The sequence below is a fragment of the Schistocerca americana genome, chromosome 11 (assembly GCF_021461395.2).
Source record: "Schistocerca americana isolate TAMUIC-IGC-003095 chromosome 11, iqSchAmer2.1, whole genome shotgun sequence".
NCBI classification, from domain to species: Eukaryota; Metazoa; Arthropoda; class Insecta; order Orthoptera; family Acrididae; genus Schistocerca; species Schistocerca americana.
In genome coordinates, this window is record NC_060129.1 from 79,095,736 (window position 1) to 79,116,425 (window position 20,690).

Here is a 20,690-nt window from a genome sequence, read left to right on the forward strand (position 1 = left end):
CTACTGTATGGCTTAATGATGACTACATGTTCTTGGGTAAAATATTCGGGGGGGGGGGGGGGTAAAATACCCCTGCGTTCACATCTTCATGTGATGACTACTCAGGAAAATCCCATCTGGAGAAACAAATATGTAATTCTATGGGTTGGTGTACGGAATGTTAGATCCCTTAACCAGGTTGGTTGGGTTAGAGAATTAGGATGGGCAATTAATAGGTTGAAATTAGATATAGTGGGAATTACTGAAGTCTGGAGACAGGTAGAACAGGACTCTTGATCTGGCCAGTGCAGGGTAATCAAAATGAAATCAAATAAAGGCAGTGCTGGAGTACGTCTAATAATAAATAAGAAAATAGATTTGTGGGTAGGCATTTATTAACAGCATAGTGAATTATAATAGCCAAGGTACATTGAACAGCCAGAACATTATGACCACCGACCTACTATCGATATAAACCCATCCCCAGTAGCATCACCTGGTAAGGAGTGACTGCTAGTCAGACAAATGGACAGTGCGTATAGTACTACTAGTCAGACACTCACATTGCACATGTAATATCAGTGTGCTGTCTATGTGTAGAATGGGAAAGGCCTGTGATCTGTCTGAGTTTGACTGAAGACAGATAGTGATGGCCCGGAGGTTCAGCACAAGCTGTTCAGAAACTGCATGACTTGTCAGATGTTCGAAGAGTGATATGGTGAGTGTCTTCAACATGTGATGAAACCATGTCCAGATATTGTGATGTTGGGTGGCCACCTCTCATTACAGATGTCGGACATCATAGACTGTGGTGGATACACTTTTACTCTGCCCAGCATTGAAGTCTCATGTTATTTCCTGTTTTACCAGTCTGCCCGGCCTATGACATCCGACACATAATGAGGGGCGGCCACCCAACATCACAATGCCTGGACATGGTTTCACCATGCTTTCACAGTGCACTGAGCACTCCTAACAATGGGCCTTTCAATGCTGGGCAGAGTCCAAGTGTATCCAAACACACAGTGCACTGAGCACTCCTAACAGGGGTCCTCTGCAGCTGATGACGCATGCATGTGCCAATGTTAACACGTGACATCAGCAACTATGCCCAAAATGGGTACTGGACATTGCCACAGGGGCAGAGCATTGCGTGGGCTAATGAATCCCAATACCTTCTTCATCATGCTGATGGGAGGGTGCAAAACCTTCATCTTCCAGGGGAACAGCTCCTTGAAAACTGCACTGCAGGATGGATACAAGCTGGCGGCAGCTCCATTATGCTCTGGGGAACATTCATGGGTCCAGTGGAGCTCGTGCAAGGCACCATGATGGCCAAGGAGTATCATACACTGGTTGCAGACCCTGTACACCATGTCACAAAGCCAGGAGTGTGATGGAGTGGTTCAAGAAACACACTGGTGAGTTCCAGTTGATGTCCTGGCCCCCCAACTCACCAGATCTGAACCTGATCGAATACATCTGGGGTGTGATTTAACATGGTGTCCGAGCTCATGCGCCCCCCCCCCCCCCCCCCCTCTGGAATTTACAGGAATTAGGTGACCTGTGTGTGCAGATGTGGCACCAACTCCCTCCAGTGACCTACCATGGTCTCATTACTTTCATGCCATGACCCATCACTGTTTTTACCCATGCCAAAGGTGTATATTCTGGCTATTAGGTAGGTGGTCAAAATGTTTAACTGGTCAGAGTAGGCACAAAGTCAACACTGACCACAGTAGTGCAAGTTTATATGCCTAGTTACTCCATAGGTGACGAAGAGATTGAAAGAACATATGAGGAGATAAAGGAAAGCATTCAGATTGTTAAGAGGGGCAAAAATTTAATTGTGGCGGGGACCAGAATTCAATACTAGTACAAGGAAGAGAAGGAAAAATACTTGGAGAACATGGCAGAAGGGAAGAAATGAATGAGAAAGATGCTTTGTGCAAGTTTGTGTTTTGTTCATAGCACAATTTAATCTTAATGTAAAGATTCTTTAAACCCAGACAAATTTTACAATTTCAAAACAACAATTCAACAATATAAAGCTTTCAGATAGAAAATGCAATAATTTATTTTAAAGGAACATATAAATTTGTTTGGCTGTCCTTAACAGCAACCCCTTAGAAACCAAAGTAACACTTTATTTCAAATGACAATGTCAGCAAGTAACAAACAGCCAAATGAAGAACAATAATTCTAAGCCGCAAGGGGCGCAATCATGCTACTAATAATTCCCCCATGGAAGGGGAAAGATGGTGGCAATAGAGGACAAGAACTCAATCCATGCAAATGAGGGGATCACAATCCCCATTTATTAGAATAATTTTGAGCAACAGGTGATAATAGCTATCAGCAGGAGGAACAGACCCCACACTCTTAGTGAATACAATGGGCAAAATTCTTCATGCCAACCAATATTTTTAGGAAGGCATTAACATATGAACCTTTTTTATTTTAGAAATAAATAAATAAAATAGTAAAAAATGTACCAGTCTCAATATCCAGTCTGAAGGTATTCAAAATTAAAACTCTTTTATTTAACATAGAATTTAGTGACCACTTGGAGAGGACAAGCTATTGAAACAAACACTCCAAAATTGTGTCAAAGATTCTGAGAGGTAGTACAAAACATATACAGCTTATCTTGCATATGAATTCTGTGCAAGGAGTTGCCTCTGATAACATCATCACACACTATAGTAGACACAGTTAATGCCTAACTAGTCTGACTACTTGACAGTCAGTAGAGGAACATACAGTGTACTGCTAGACTGCAGGTGTGCAAAAGAAGGATCACAAGCCTTAACCAGGCTTCAAAGCTCACACCTGCATAAAGCCATGCAAGACCCTCGAGCAGTTAAATTTAATGTAGACACCTGGAGTACAGAGCAAATATTAAATTACTGAGTACCAACAGCATGCACACAAAATCAAATTAACACAGCTAAGCTCAGGACATCGCAGTGAACCCCTAAGTGTAGTGACACAATTTTGACTGAGTGTATAAGATATAAATTACAGACACGATGGGGGCTGCAGCCAAATCAAGTGAACAACTCAAGGAAATTTGAGTCTTGAAATGCGTGGATCAAACCAACATTTGAATTTTCCATTAAACTAGTTCACAAAATATTCAGTTATAAATCTGCCTTACAGTCATTGGTTATCTGTTGCAGAGGCAACACCAAAATTCTGGTGGAAAAACAAGGCTGTCAAATATTACCTCTGCTCAGTACACGGTGCTGCCTTGAATAGATTAAATGCCAGTACGGAAAGAAGGTAAAACAGCAAATAGTCACAATGATCACAGATTTTCAAGATTATAATCTGGAGCAACTTTATTACATTCTCTGCCGGGGTTTTGATTACCTCTCGTCATGCCCCAACATGAGAAATGTCCTGCACACTTCCTTCCCACCCATCCCACAGTGGTCTTCTGCTGTCCACCAAACCTACACAATATACTCATCCATCCTTACACATTCCCTGCTCCCAATCTTGTACCTCATGGCTCATACCCCTGTAAATAGACCATGATGCAAGACCTGTCCCATACATCCTCCCACAACCACCTACTTCAGTCTGGTCACCAACATCACCTATACCATCACAGGCAGGGTTACCTGTGAAACCAGTCATGTGGTCTACACCCTATTGCTGAACATGCTGCCAAACATGATATCTTTCATTTCAGTGGCTGCTTCACAGCCTGTGGCATATGGATCCTTCCCACCAACACCACCTTTTCTGAATTGCACACATGCGAACTTTCCCTGCAATACATTCCATGTTCCTGTAACCCTCCTGGCCTCAACCTTTGTTAGTCACTGTCCTCATCGATCCAACCCCTTCCCTGTTCCCATTCCAGTACTACAGAGCCATCATTCCACCACCACACCCAGTCTTTGTATTTCTCTCATTTTATTTCTCTCCTTTTCTGCTACTTCACCGTCCCCCCCCCCCCCTCCCCCCTCCCCCCTCCCAACTCTCCCCTGCCCTCCATCTAAACTGCAGTACTTCAGTGTGCACCACCCCCACCATACTATCCCTCTCCCATCCTGCCCCAGTCTCCTCCTTACCCCACCCAGTCGCCAGTCCCATCATGCATCTCCACTATGTGGTGAGCAGCAATTTTCCTTCTCTTAATATTGATATTATGAAGACTGCATGATTAAATGTGCAAGTCATTGGAGGGTACAGAGGATGTGATTTTTAGTACACACAGATGCCACCCCTGGCAGCAGCAACAACTCTAACCCAGCTGGGCATAGAATTTGTTTGTTTGTTTGTTTGTTTGCTTGCTTGCTTGCTTGCTTGTTACTGCTTTAGAGTGCGAAACAGCTGAGGTCATAAGTTCCCATGTCATTTCATAAAATGATCAATTACTGAATGAATTTTGAAGTTGATAATACTCAGAGCCTAATAGACTGGAGTACAAGGATAACTGCAAATGATCACTTCCTCTTTGAGGAGATTGCTCAAAAGGTTGAAAATTAAATTTCCTTTGCTGTATTACTATCGCAAACAAAAACTAAAATATGATCTACAACAGCTTGTACTGTATCTGCTAAAACATCTGATAATTCAGATGGAAAATATACATCAAAACATAAACAGTTATAAAATCAGCAGTGGATCAGAAAATGGAGCATTGTCAACGGTTGGCTTCATAAATCAAGGAGTGGTGTGGGGTGTCCAGTTAACAAATGATGGTGACTGAAATGACAGTTCTCAGTATGCAGCCTACCTAAAAGTATCTCCTCGTGGCAAGAGGGACAAGAGGAATACGTTTGAGGTACTTGGAAGTATTTAATTTCCTTGAGTTTGTTCTCATATAGAAAAGACCAGTGTTCATGCAAGTGTGACACAGTGTTCCTACATGTAGCAAAATGGCTCTGAGCACTATGGGACTTAACATCTTAGGTCATCAGTCCCCTAAAACTTAGAACTACTTAAACCTAACTAACCTAAGGATATCACAAACATCCATGCCCAAGGCAGGATTTGAAACTGCGACCGTAGTGGTCGCGCAGTTCCAGACTGAAGCACCTAGAACCACTTGGCCACACCGGCCGGCCTACATGTAGCAATGCAGAGATTATTTGAAGGGACAGAATAGCTAAAAGACCTTGGCAGTCAGACTGCAGCCTTAGCAACAGCATTGGTAACTTCATTCCCGACGCTTAGACATGACCAGGGACCCACACGAACATCACATTGTCTCCATCATTAGTGAGCAAGTGATGACATTCTTCAATTCATTATACTAAGGAGTGGTATGCGTATAGCACACATAGGGTCTGGAGGAACCAAAGTGAATCAGGACATAATACACAATTGAGATTCCTGTGTTGTGGGATGTACTGCATGGCCTGATAGAGGGCGGAAAGCTCTGCAGTAAGAATCAAGCACTGTTATAGAAGCTGGTATCTGAAATGTTTGTTGCCAATGACAAAGGTGCACATGGCACCACAATCTGTCTTAAGAGCCATGGGCATAGATATGGGTATTTCATTCTGTGTAGCTTCAACTCTGTGCAAGAGTTTGTCAATTGCAGTGTCTACTGAGTGGTGACATGGCATTCTCTCAGCAACTCATGACCAGATGTTTTCAGTGGATGGGGAATCTGGAGAAGGTGCCACTCAGGGCAGCAGAGGACCTCATGGGCAATGTGCAGTCTAGTGTTTTTTTATTAAAACGTAATGCCACACAGACTTCACAGAGAAGGCACAGCCACAGGCCTTAACATGTGCTGTACCAAGCTGTGCAAAACTGAGGAAAGAGTTTCAGTGACAACAAACTGAGTTCCATGTCTTATTGGTACACGAAAGGAAACATCCTGGAAGATTAAAACTGTGTGCCGGACTGAGATTTGAATTCGGGACCTTTGCCTTTTGCGGGCAAGGCTCTACTGAGGGGAGGTTCTGTGAAGTTTGGAAGGTAGGAGATGAGGTACTAGTGGAATTAAAGCTGTCAGGATGGAGCATGAGTCATGATCAGGTAGCTCAGTTGGTAGAGCACTTGCCCGCGAAAGGCAAAGGTCCCGAGTTTGAATCTCAGTCTGGCACACAGTTTTAATCTGCCAGGAAGTTTGATTTCAGCGCACACTCCACTGTAGAGTGAAAATTTCATTCTAGAAAGGAAACAGTTCATTCATGCGTGCTCCATCTGGATGGCATTTCCAGTTTACCATCTGTACTGGTGCACATGCATGGACACTGGAACATTGCTGTACACCTACCAATACTGTGCTCCATTCTGTGCAGTTCTGCCCGGTCTGTGCCATTCTGCACAGGTCTTCACCATGTGTCTGTGCGTGATACTACAGATGCAGTGCATCTCGTGTGGATGTGGCTTAAGGACTGCTGTCCAAATGTTGACTATGTGAACCAGAAGTGATCATGTTTTGTTCCTAGTGTAGCCCATATTGTTATGCCAGGTGCTGGACCAGTGTTATGGTGAAGAATGCAATCTGGCAACATTCATTCTCTTTGGACCATTGACACACAGATATGTCTACCACAATATTGTAATGCTATGCACAGAACTGAGAAATAGCTAAAAAGATGGTTTACCACTGGCAAGTGCCTCTTTCTGCTGCTGCCACAAGGAAAGCCGTGCCAATGGTCACTGACTGACAGCCTGTAGAACTCCAGATGCCATCGCACTGTCTGTGTGGATAGTTGCTTTGCTGCATGTAAGAGGTATGAGATGTGGCTGTGAGGATGTAAGTTGCAATGGAAAAACTATTAAAGAAGTAGATACGTCCATGTGTCAAGGATGTAACTTAACCAAGAATGGAAAAATCAAGGCTAAAATTTTGGAGAGAAGAAAAAATTGTTCAAAATTTTGTTAGTGTATGTTGGACATAATTAGAAATTGGAAAAACCCTGCCAAAGCAAAGTTCATGATATACGAGTCATATTTTCTGCCAATTTTGACCTATGGATCAGAATATTGCACTTAGACAAAGAAAGATCTGAGCACAATACAAGCAACAGAGGTGTCGTTTCTATGAGGGATCTCATGTAACATGAGAAGGGACAGGCTAAGGAATGAAACAATACAAAACACACATTAGATTGAGCCTCTTAAAGAAACTGTGGAGATAAATAGGCTTAACTGGTTTGGAACATTAAAAGAATGGGACCAGAAAGACTTCCAAGAAGAGACCTTAGAATGAACATAATCTGGATGAAGACCTGGTCTCATAAACTGGCTTATGGTGTTATGTCTTCTAAAAAAATAATGTAACTATTTATTGAGAGGAAACACTCTCCTAGTAAAACTCCGCTGCAGAGTGAAAATCTCATTCTGGAAACTCTCCTAGTAAATTTGTTTGTCCTTTGATTTATCGTGATTTGTTACTGATTTTTAGTGAAGTTAGTTTTTACGTTTAGCTTTCAAAAAAATGCAAAAGAGATGTAATAAACAAAATAATGAATTTTGTAGGTTGCCAATTATGTATTATATCTGGTTTTATCAAGTGCCAGGCTCCCTACAAATTACTGTAAAAATTATTACTATCACAGAAAATAGACAAATTTTAATAAAATTATTTCACTGGAATGCTTCAATTAATCTCACTGAATATTTTTACATAATTTCTTCCACTCCGGCTATCAGACATTGTGCTGTGAAAAATATTTTTAGATGTACCGCCTAATGGCGGCTAATTGTTAACAGTCAGAGATCACTGTTACTCACTCCGCAGCAGCTGGAAACATGCTAAATAATTTTCATTAAATATTCTTTTCATGAGATAAATGTGGCATAGGTTCTTGCAATAACACACAGAGATCACTTTATACTAATATATTCTTACTAGGACACAGTTTACACCATTAAATATTTGCAATTACGTTATGACAGATACAAATGCTAGCGCAGCACAATAGTTTGCATACCTTATTCCAGCTAACACCAGAATGAACAGAAAAAAAAACAGACTAGACAGAAGAATGAGCATTGCATTGTGTTTTATACTCTTACAAAGATAATAATACTTCTTTTAATTACTTACACATTATAATCTCATACAATAAAAATAATGTCTTTTCTGCATCTATCGATCTATATTGTATATTTTTACAGTTAGTGTTATTACCTGTCGCAGATAAATCGTTGTTTGCAGTTCATTTTGAGTCACATACAGCCATTTTTATTTATGTTTCACCTCGATAATGGTGAATATTGCAAAAGGGACACTACAATGGCCAGAAGAGCAATGTGCTGATCACATGCTCCACCATATCCACATCCGGTGATGCTTGTGGGCTGAGAATGACACAGCAGTTTCGTTGCACCATTGGGCCTTCCAAGGCCTGTTCAGATGGAGTTTAGAGTGGATGAAGATCACTGGAAGACCACGAAGGAGATAGAGAGACCAGGTGAAGGATGTCACTTACATGAGGCAATTGAGATCTTGCAGGGTGTCAAATATGATTACCCTTGATCTATCAGGTTCCTAGCAATGCAAGCAGCAATATCCCAGAACAGTAAAACACAGTCTCAATGGATCACAATCCTGCTACCATAGAATTCTGATATGTCATGCTGGTGGACATTTCTCCTTCTTATATATATATAGATATAGCACAATCTTCTCACAAACCAACAGTATTCAAATGTGGTTTTTGAATTAGAAACCTGCTCTATAATCTTTCCTGATGTGTAGAATGTAGAGCCGGCTGCTTTGGCTGAGCGGTTCTATGCGCTTCAGTTCCGAACTGCGCTGCTGCTACGGTTGCAGGTTCGAATCCTGCCTTGGGCATGATGTGTGTGATGTCCTTAGATTAGTTAGGTTTAAGAAGTTCTAAGTCTAGGGGACTGACAACCTCAGACTTTCAGTCCCGTAGTGCTTAGAGCCATTTGAACCATTTTTAGAATGTAGATGTCATTAGCCATATTTACTTCGTGTGAGTGGCCTAAAATGGGGTCATCTTTTTCAGTTCCCTGCATGTAATACATTTTATCCCAATCTGTCATTTGCTGCATGCCGTCTTCATGGTACTACAACTTTAATGGCCGCCAGCATATTCCCCCTACCAGTATCATCTCATAAAAGTTACTCATTGAGCAATTATACTCAAGTATCATTCAAAACAGGGTGGATGGTTGACTACCATGCGTAAGGATTCTTCTTCCATTGAATTGTTGACTACCCTGCCTCAGGATTCTTCTTCTCGGTGGGTTAAAGTCAAGCATTTGTTTCATCTACAATTGGTGGATTTGTATGCACATCCCTGATATTTACTAAATGTTGCTGCTTCCAGTGATTGTTCAGCAGTTGTGTAGTCAAATTCTTGTTCACTGGAGCTCTTTCACTTGTGTTTGCCCTAGAGTAAGCCACATTTATTTTATTTTTTATTCCCTTAGCAGGTGTAGTAAGATTGACAGAAAGTCCCACTTTAATTTCCTTTTACAAGCAGATGAACTACTCTGCTGGTGAAGAATGAAGACAATCTATGAAGGGGAATACACTTATTAAGTAATTTGTGAAGACTTGACAATTTCAGAAGAGACGATTTCAGTGGCTTTTAAATGAAAACATCTTCTATGGACAAAAATTGTGATTAATGATACAGTAGTAGAGAAAGTCAAACGTTTTAACTATTTTGGTAGTGGCCCCACGTATAACATATAACTACATATATACTGAAGATATAAAGAAGAAATATGTGGAATTATAAACAGATGTTTAAAAAGTAAACTGAGGAAGGAAAAAAGATTCAGTTGTGTAAGACAATTGCAGTTCTGAAGCTTGTTTAGAGAAGTGAATCATGGGTTATAAATAGATGTCAAGAAAGTTGCATACAAGAAATAGAGGTAAGCTTTCTAAAAGCATTAAAGAGATGCACAAGAGCTGACAGATTTTGAAATTTTGAAATTAGGGAAGAGCTATATATATTTAATATACTCAGTAAAGTACTAGAAAATAGGAGAAACTGGAACAGACATCTCAAAAAAAAATGAATGGAGAAATATTCTCTCTTCAGGTAAGAAGATTTATGTTAGTTGGTAAAATAAGTCAAGGAAGATAAAAAAAGTGATAGGTAAAATGGAAAAAGCCTAATACTTGGAAGTGAAGATGATGTTTTCCTTTATATACCCTGTCAGTCCAAAAAGTTTCAAGACTGGATTAATAAAAAACAGAGAAAAGTTAAGATGGTAGTTTTATTGTTTCAGGTGTTCCACATAGCCTCCTCCCACTTGAGTACAATGCACAGAACATTCATACAGCCATATGTAACTGTCAGAAAAGTTCTTTTTTGGGATATTGTTCAACTCACACATCACACTGGCTCAAATATCAGTTATGTTTTCAAAGTGTTTACCCTTCATGTCAGTATCTGCACTTTGTCATTTTGCAGTTGGTTCGTAGTGATAACAGAAAGTCTCATCATCCTGATGATTTTTCCAGCAAAAGAATGTGCATTTCAGTCAAGTCACAACAGGCGTCCATTTATGACCATTTTTGTTTGGGAGCTGAAGTGTACGAGACAAACTTTGCAGACACTTCTCTCTTCTTGAAAATATGATATTGTAGTGGCAAGTGTTGTTCAGAAGTATAACGCAAAGTTCTTTCGGACACACATGCATGTCCGAAAAAATGGGCACTGCCGCTATGAAGTACATGAAATGTATTTGCAGTTGCAAATATGGACAACCGCCAGCTATATAATGGGAGGACGACAATGAAAATTTGTGCCGGACTAGGACTCAAACCTGGATTTCCCGCTTACCTTTAGGCTACCCGAGCACAGTTCATGGCCAGATTGAAAGTTTCGTATGTCGTCAACCATATGTCTACAACCTGAACTCATACATCAATTATTCCTGTGCAGAAAAAGCATTTTAACTGAAAGTTGCTTGCCAGTGTCAGGCAATACATACAACATTGCAATGCCTGCATTGTTCAGAAGTATGATGCAACATTCATTTGGACGTGCATGTCTTCCCTGTACTGGAATATACATAATGGATGTGTGAGTGTACGTTGTAGACACATGGTTGATGACATAAGGAAGTTTTGGTCTGGCTGTGAAGCAAGCATGCTTGCATAGGCTAATATTATGGCAACCACTGATGATAAGTGGGAAATCTGGGTTCGAGTCTTGATCTGGGACAAATTTTTGTTCTCATCATTCCATTATAAAGCTGATTGTTGTCATTATTTGCAGCTATGAATACATTTCATGCATTCTTGAGAATGTCTTGGACACTTGACTTAAAGATATTTCTCCATTGCAATTTGTGACACAATGGGATTTCATGCTATGCCTGCAGATTGACTGTGTAATGCTACCTGATCACAAGTGACTAGTTGAATGCTCATCTGTTTTTACAGTTGTTAGTTTAAGCTGCCATCATAGTTACCATACTGACATTGTTTGCATGCCAGAATAAAATCATTCTCAGAACTTTTTGGATGAGCTGTGAATATCGTGTGTAACTAAAAACAGCATTCTCTGCAAAATGCAAGTGCTGATGTTGAATCTAATTACCAAATTTTGTTTTAGTCTGTTGCAAAAATTTCACTATAGTATTCATTCTGAACCATTTCTATATTTCTTTCCTATTTGCGCAATGTGTTACACAAAAACTGGCATCTTGTGCTTTTTGTCTTAGGACTGTAAGCTATTCATTTTAGTAGGAAACTTTGTGCCAAAATCTATTAAAAGCATCCTGAATAATGTTTACCAACTTACTGCGAGAATTTGTGTCCCTGTGTTAGGTCAGCCAACAGCTGCTGGACCTCGTGTGGCCTAATCTCAGGGTACTAGCACGGTCTTCACCAAAAGACAAATACACACTGGTTAAAGGTATGATTGAGAGCAAGCTATATCCAAACAGGGAAATAGTTGCTGTCACCGGAGATGGAACCAATGATGGTCCAGCTCTGAAGATTGCTGATGTCGGGTTTGCTATGGTAGGTGCAGGTGGATATTGTTTGCTGTTTTGCATTAAGTGTAGTCTGTTGATGTAAGAAAACATTTATTTTATTTAATAATATTGTACAATTCCAAATAAATATATTTGATTACTTTGTATGTTTGTTTACGCCTTGTTGCAAATGTCTTTGGCCCCGAATTCTCTCTCTGTCTCATCTTTTTTATTTATTTTTTATTTTATTGTTGCATATACTTATGCTATACTTTGTTAAAATTGCATCCATGTAAATAAATCAATCACTATTTTGCATCCAAGTTATATTTTCTGCACTAGCTCTCAAGAGGTTATAGAGCTAGACACATTCTGGCCAATGTGCTGGCTGGGGCAGAGGAGTACTAACTCACCAGACTTATTTTTGAAGAACTGGGATTCAAGTCATGGTGCAGGCTTCCAAACTCAGTTTCAGCAAGGTTTCCCCAAGTTTTTTAAGGCAAATTATGGGATGGTTCCTTGAGAAAGGCCAAGACATATTTCCTTCCCTATCATCTTCAATCTAAGCTTTTGTTCCAGCTCTAATGACCTCATTGCTCAGGATGTTAAACCCTTTATCTTCCATCTTAGATTCAAAATACTTAGAGAATTTTAGAAATGAATAAGATTTTCATTTTTTGTGGTAAGTTGTGCAAACAGATTTATTTGCCAAGTCTGATAAACTTCAGCATTCAATTGGGACATCTAATGGAAATATATGGAAGCACAAAGCTCATATTTGTTTGACAGATGTACCAGGAGCACATCATGTTATCAAAGGTATATTCGATTGCATAAAAAAATACAAGCCTGAACAAAAGGAGGCACTACATATAATGTCATTTAGGAAATACTATATTAATGGTTTTTAAGTTATTACCAGCTACATGCAACTGAACAAAGAAAAAGAATATTGACTTTATTCAGTTGCCTGCAGATGGTCCTAACCCAAAAATCATTAATACGAGAGTTGGAACTTTAATAGTGGCAACTATTTATTTACAGCTCGTACAAAATAGATACATGTTTTTAAGTTTTCCTGACCTTCAAAGTAGTCACCAGCATTGTATATAACGCATTGCCAGAGATGTGGAAGTCGTAGGATACTCTTAGCAGTGCCAGTTGTGTGGACAGTTCGAGCAGCGCACTCTATTGCCCGACAAATTTGTAGCAGATCTGAAGCGAATGCCATGAAGCGTTTCCTTAAGTTTAGAAACTGAGTTGAACTCATGAGGACTTAAGTCAGGGGAGTGCAGTAGGTGGTATAGCACCTAGCAGCCCCATAAGTCAAACAAATCAGTTACAGCTTGCACTGTACGTGCTTGAGCATTGTCCTTCAAAATGATGGCCAGGTCCTGCAGAAAGTGTCACCACTTCTGTCTCTATGCTGTTCATTTTTGGAACACAACCTACAACCAGCTAAGAGACAGAAGTGATGACACTTTCTGCAGGACCTGACCATCATTTTGAAGGACAATGCTCAAGCACATACAGTGCAAGCTGTTACTGATTTGTTTGATTGACGGGGCTGCTGAGTGCTATACCACCTACTGCACTCCTCTGGCTTAAGCCCTCCTAAGTTCAACTCAGTTTCTAAATTGATGAAAACACTTCATGGCATTTGCTTCAGATCTGCTACAAATTTGTCGGGCAATAGAGTGCGCTGCTCGAACTGTCACCACAACTGGCACTGCTAAGAGTATCCTACAACTTCCACATCTCTGGCAATGCGTTATATACAATGCTGGTGACTAGTTTGAAGGTCAGTAAAACTTTGAAACATGTATCTATTTTGTACTAGCTCTAAATAAATAGTTGCCACTATTAAAATTCCAACCCTCGTATAATGTTTATAACACTGAAGATTGGCAGATAGACAAGATTAAAGTTGTCATATAGGAAATGTTTCTCAAAACTTATTGTAACACTTTAACAGATTCGGTAAGGAGTATGTCAAAAAAACTTCAAATAAGTTAATGCAACTTGCTCACTGAAGTCATTTGGATAAACAATACCGTAATTTGTTGTGCCTCAAATTTCTCTTCTCCCCAATTCTATTCAGTACCTCCTCATTAGTTATGTGATCTTCCCATCTGATCTTCAGCATTCTTCTCTAGCACCACATTTCAAAAGCTTCTGTTCTCTGCTTGTCTAAACTGTTTATCATCCATATTTCAGTCCCATACATGGCTACACTCCATACAAATATTTTCAGAAAAGTTAAGAAATTTCCCCTCATCAGAAATAATTTCCTTGCCATTGCCAGTCTACATTTTATATTCTCTCTACTTTGACCATCATCAGTTATTTTGCTCCCCAAATAGCGAAACTCATCTACTACTTTAAGTGTCTCATTTCCTAATCTAATTCCCTCAGCATCACCTGACTTACACAGATTGAATAACTTATACAGATTGAAAACATTGGGAATAGACCACAACCCTGTCTCACTCTCTTCTCAACACTGCTTCTCTTTCATGCCCCTTGACTCTTGTAACTGCCATCTGGTTTCTGTACAAATTGTAAATAGACTTTTGTTCACTGTATTTTACCCCTGCCACCTTTTGAATTTGAAAGAGAGTATTCCAGTCAACATTGTCAAAAGCTTTCTCTAAGTCTACAAATGCTAGAAATGTAGGTTTGCCTTTCCTTAATCTTTCTTCTAAGAGAAGTCGTAAGGTCAGTATTGCCTCGCGTGTTCCAACATTTCTACAGAATCCAAACTGATCTTCCCCGAGGTCGGCTTCCACCAGTTTTTCCATTTGTCTGTAAAGAATTCGCTATAGTATTTTGCAGCCATGACTTATTAAACTGATAGTTCGATAAAATTCACATCTGTCAATACGTGCTTTCTTTGGGATTGGAATTATTATATTATTCTTCAAGTCTGAGGGTGTTTCACCTGTCTCATACATCTTGCACACTAGATGGTAGAGTTTTGTCAGGACTGGCTCTCCCAAGGCTGTCAGTAGTTCTAATGGAATGTTGTCTACTCCCGGGGCCTTGTTTCAATTCAGGTCTTTCAGCGCTCTTTCAAATTCTTCATGCAGTATCACATCTCCCATTTCATCTTCATTTTCATCCTCTTCAAATTTCCATAATATTGCCCTCAAGTACATCTCCCTTATATAAAACCTCTATATACTCCTTCCACCATTCTGCTTTCCCGTCTTTGCTTACAACTGGTTTTCCATCTGAGTTCTTGATATTCATATAGGTGGTTCTCTTTTCTCCAAAGGTCTCTCTAATTTTCATGTAGGCAGTATATATCCATAGGTAAACCATGAAAGTCTGTGGCATTACGCCACACACAGACAGATTGGCAGGCAAATTGGTGAGATTAGATCCGACAGACATTGCCTGCACATTAGTGGGAAACTCTGAGCTCCAGATCAGCAGCAGGCCCGTTCCGTTAGAGACACCCACAGAAACGGCCTGCAGTTTCAGCCCGTCATGGAAGTCCACTCGTATGGTCAGCTATTCATGTGTCACATACACAATGTTGATGAAATGAGACTTCAGTGATCACTCACACAACAGATAACTTGCACAAATACTCTGAGAATCAATACTAATGAAGATAAGTAGCAACTGTAAAGTTTGGAAGGTAGGAGACGAGATATTGGCAGAAGTAAAGCTGTGAGTACCGAGCGTGAGTCGTGCTTCGGTAGCTCAGATGGTAGAGCACTTGCCCACGAAAGGCAAAGGTCCTGAGTTCGAGTCTCGGTCGGGCACACAGTTTTAATCTGCCAGGAAGTTTCATATCAGCGCACACTCCACTGCAGAGTGAAAGTCTCATTCTGGTCACCATAATTAAGTTTTTGGCCATAGCCTTTGTCAGAAAATGAGAGTGCACACACATTCACACAATCACTCAGACACAACTTGTGCACATATGACCATTGTCTCCAACTGCTGCATCAACAAACTCTGAGAATCAGATCCAAACAAACCACTCCTCACACTCCCTGCCTCTCATCAGCACTAGTGGCAGCACTGACTGCAAGCTGAGGGGAGTGGTGGGAAGGGGAGAAGCAGTAAGAATGAGAGAGTAGGGAAGCGGCACGTGTACTCAGCTGCTCCCTGCCAGTGACAAAATGTGACATCTCAGTAAACAAACAATTTCACACTACTGAAACAAAAACGAGATTTTTCTAGTGTTTTTTTTTTCTTTTTTTTCAAATTTCCTTGATATTTCCCTGATACATTTGAAATTCCCTGATTTCTAGAACTTGTGGCAACCCTGAATTTTCTGTGGCACATACTGTTACATATCGCTGAGATGTTATCAGTAACAAATACTGGCAGGCATATCTGCTGAACTGTGTTGGTGCATCTATGTCTATGTCTACATCTGTACTCTGCAAGCCAGCATACATTGTGTTTTGAAGGGTACTTTGTGACACCTGTCACCTCCTCATTTTCCTGTTCTAGTCATGACTTTGTCTCTCTAATGACAATTGCTGGTAAGCCTCTTTGTGAGCTCAAATCTCTCTAATTTTATCTTCATTATCCTCTTGCAAGATACACACAGGGGGAAGCAGTATATTGCTTGACTTTTCTAGGAATGTATACAATCAGAACTTCAACAGTAGACCACAGTGCGATGCAAACACCTTTCACGCAACTGTCTCAGCTTCTCCTTGATGCTGATGAACCTGTAATGAAATGAGCTATGCTCCCTTTTGAATTTTCTCTGTTTCCTCTAACAGTCCTGTCTGGTACGGATATTCAGGTAGTGGTCTGACAAGCACATTGTAAGCTATTTCCTTTGTTCATAGACTACGTTTCCTGAGAATTCTTCCAGTGTATCTCAGTCTGGCATCTGCCTTACCTGTAATTACTTTTGTGTGGTTGTTCCACTTTAAATCATTCAGTGCACATTCTCATAGATATTTTATGGCTATGACTGTTTCCAATGATTGTTTTGAAATCATTTACTCATAAAATGGTGGTTCTTCCTGCTTATTTAAGCACTATGTGTTAAATTTGTTTATGTTGACAGCCAGTTGCCTGTCCCTGCACCAAGCATTGATCCTCTGCAGGTCTTTCTAAATTTCACTTCAGTATCCCAGCATAATCATATTATGTATGTAGTGATGCAATGGTCCTGTAACACTCCCTGTGCAGTATGTAGGAAGTTACTTATACATCTGATGACTTTTCTCTGTTTAGAAGGACTTGCTGCAGTCTGTTTGCCAGAAACCCTTCAGCCCAGTCACACAGCTGGTCTGGTATTCTATGCACTCCTACTCAGTTCATTAGAGAACTGTGCCAAACTGCATAGGAAGCCTTTTGGAAGGCAAGGAATACAGTATCAAGCTAGAGTGTGATATCTGCCTGCTTTCTGTGCCTCATAGATGATGAGAGTGAGCTGGTTTCTACACAATTCTTGTTTTCTCCTATACAGGAGATTGTCAATCTCCATAAATATCATAATATGCTATCATAGAACGTGTTGAAAAATTTTGCAAGACTGGTATCAGACAATTTCATGCATCTACTCAACAATTCTTATCAAAAATGAGAACAATCTGTGCTTTCCTCCAATCATTAGGAGTGCATCGTTCCTCCAGTGCTCTTTGGTACACTGTTGCAGGAAGAGGAGCAAGTTCTTTCACATACTCTATATAGAATCGTGTTGGTATCCCATCACTTCCAGTGGCCTCTCTTCTGTTGAAGAATTTCAGTTGCTTTTCTATCTCATGGGCACATATTTTGATACCTGTTATTCTGGCTTTTGTCTAATGATCCAGAGGAGTGACTAAGTGCAATCTTTCTCAGTGAAACAGTTTTGGAAAAATATTTCTAATATGTCAGCTTTCTCTCTGTCATCCTGTATTTTGATGCCACTATTATTACACGGTGTCTTGGACATATGGCTTTGATTCATTTACTGATTTAACATAAGAACAATACTTCTTAGGATTTTCTGTCAGGTTGGTAGATAGAATTTTACTTTCAAGTTTGTCGAATACTTCATGCACAGCTCTCCTTACACTAATTTTGGCTTTGTTCAGTATTTGTTTGACTGTGAGGCTTTGGCTATGTTGAAATTTGCAGTGAAGCTCTCTTTGCTTGCATAGCAGCTTTCTGACACAGCTGTTGAACTGTGATGGTTGTTTCCCATACCTCATAAATTTGCTCGGTACATACCTGTCTAAAGCACATTGTACAATACCGTTGAACTTGCTCTACTGGTGCTCAACATCATTGGTGCTGTAAATGAAATTTTTCGTAATGACCGCTCAGGTAAACTTGTTACTCTTGCTAATCATAAGTATCCTCCGATCTTCCGATTTACACTCATGTTCAGTGATGTTTTAACAGCCTTATAATCACAGGTTCCTTAATACAGCAAAATACACAGATACAATTTATTTTTTTGCAGGAGCACTTGAGACAAAAATTAAACTAAGTCCTGTATAGCAACAGAAATTCCTGGATGCAATGATAAGTAAAATAAAGGGAAGCCAACCACTCACCTGTAACTGATTGGCATGTGACACATAGAAAGATGCAGCAAAAACAATAGTCTTAATAGTTTTTGAGGTCTTGCTCTATCTCTAACAAACATGCACACATTGAAACACTTGGACAATCAAGTGTACATACACATGTAGTCAGTCTCACCAAACCTGTGTTTGTTTGGGTATCTGAATGTGTGATTATGTCTATGTCTGCTAGAGACAGAGCAAGAGCTCAAAAGTTAGTGTGAATGCTGTTTTCTGCTGTGTGTTTCTATGCACAACACACCAGTCAGCTGCAGGTGATTGGTTGCCTTTCCTTTATTTTATCCTGTGTTATCTTGCATTATAAAGCAAAATAAGTACACTGTTAACACATCTGTTTGTCTCTGCAAATCTGTCATTCTGTACCAAATTAATAAATAAATATTTTTCTAAATAGTAATCACTTCTTTGTAGTTAATTGTAGTGGTATGAAATACAGAATATTTAAAAACAAGTATTGCACAAAATTTGGGCCCTAATATGAATACCTTAAGAGCTATGAGTGCTTGTTTGTTTTCACTTCTGTGAAAAACATATATCTCTGTACTTCATACCTCTTAATATATACATTTTAGGGCTCATGTTTACTGGCCATTTTGGTCTTATTTTGGTTCATACTACGACCTCAGAAAATGTGGAACACTTTTCTTTAACACAGTGTATATCGCTATGGTTGTCTCACACATTATATGGAGCATCATGTCTTTGTATCAGCTTTCACAGGGGCTCTCCCTTACCAACAACTCTCCCGTTCTGTTTCCAGTACATGTCCTAATTCTTTGTTCCCACTTACATCTTAAATGCGTAGGGAGCAGTGACCGGGAGGGCCCACAGTGGGTTCTCCATTTATTTGCATCTCTATGCATTGTGAATACTGTGCCACCTATTGTACATATATTACTTATGAGTTATGTACCAGTTTGAATTCCAGTATTGTCCATCTTAAGGACTAGAGGTAGTGCCTATTACGCTAATTGTTAATAAATATTTTAGCATACACCCAGTAATATTAGGAACATAATCCACAGTGGTGCATTTCGGAGACAAGCTGTCTGACTGTCTATGATAATCCACTTCAACCGCATTCAAGGTCAAGAGAAAAAAGAAAAAAATATTTGTTGGAGAAGTCCTTGTCTTACTTTAAAAATGGCAACACCTGATTACCTGCTCCACTTATCCAGGTTACCACACATCCACCAATGCATTGCTTCTGCAAGGCGGTAAATGCTGGTCCAATCAGCTGCCTCTCCATGCACCACTAGTTCGTAAACACAGGGTGTCATTTATTAATCTATATGAAATAAAATCATCATAACTTCTGAACAGTTTGCATTAGGATATTCAAACTGCATGGTTGGCCACGGGGCATGATGGGAATTTGTATACGTATATGGTTTGGCTTAGTAACAAAGCCCACTTTCATTTGGATGGGTTCTCAATAAGCAAAACTGTTGCATTTGGGGGACTGAGAATCTACATTTCATGACTGAGAAGTCTCTTCACCTTCAACAGGTAACTTTGAGGTGTGCAATGACCAGTCACAGAATAACTGGTGCAATATTCCTTGATGGCATGGTAACCACCAAATGGCACGTGAAGGTTTTGGAAGATGATTTCAGCCCCTTATCCTAAGTGACCCTGATTCGACAAGATGTGGTTCATGCAAGATGGAGTTCGACCCCATTGAAGCAGGAGAGTGTTTAATGTATTGGAGGAGCACTTTGTGGACTGCATTCTGGCTCTGGACTACCCAGAGGCCCCTGGCATGGGCCTCAATTGGCCACCATATTCTCCAAATCGGAACACGTGTGGCTCCTTTTTGTGGGGCTATATTAAAGGCAAGGTGTACAGCAACAACCCCAAAGCTATTGCTGAGCTGAAAACAGCCATTCAGAAGGTCATCGATAGCATCAATGTTCCAACACTTTGTGGGTCATGCTGAATTTCACTATTTATCTGTGCCACACTATCGCCAATGACGGCAGACGTATTGGACATGTCATAACCTAAATCTGAATAACAGTGACGTTTACATAGTGAATGAAGTGTGTGCATGCTGTAGTTTGCAACTAATTTATATTTCTTTTTTCATATAGTTCAATAATTGTCACACCGTGTATGTACTGACAGAGTGCACTGAGCCATCAGCCATTCCATAACACTTCAAAGATGTTACAGAGGGCATGGAGAGACACCATATTAATAGTTATCTGTTCCAAATTGTTCACATTTTTGTACTAGTGTCAGTCTTAAGAAATATCTAAGAAA

At 40.0% G+C, this 20,690-nt stretch overlaps 1 protein-coding gene across 1 annotated transcript in view; it reads left to right on the plus strand.

Moving 5' to 3' along the window:
• LOC124553251 (plasma membrane calcium-transporting ATPase 2-like) overlaps window positions 1-20,690 on the plus strand; it is a 631,526-nt gene that overhangs the window by 453,473 nt on the left and 157,363 nt on the right. Inside the window, exon 13 of the mRNA XM_047127138.1 lies at window positions 11,723-11,917. Coding sequence (XP_046983094.1) covers window positions 11,723-11,917 — 195 coding nt within the window. The remainder of the gene's footprint in view (window positions 1-11,722; window positions 11,918-20,690) is intronic.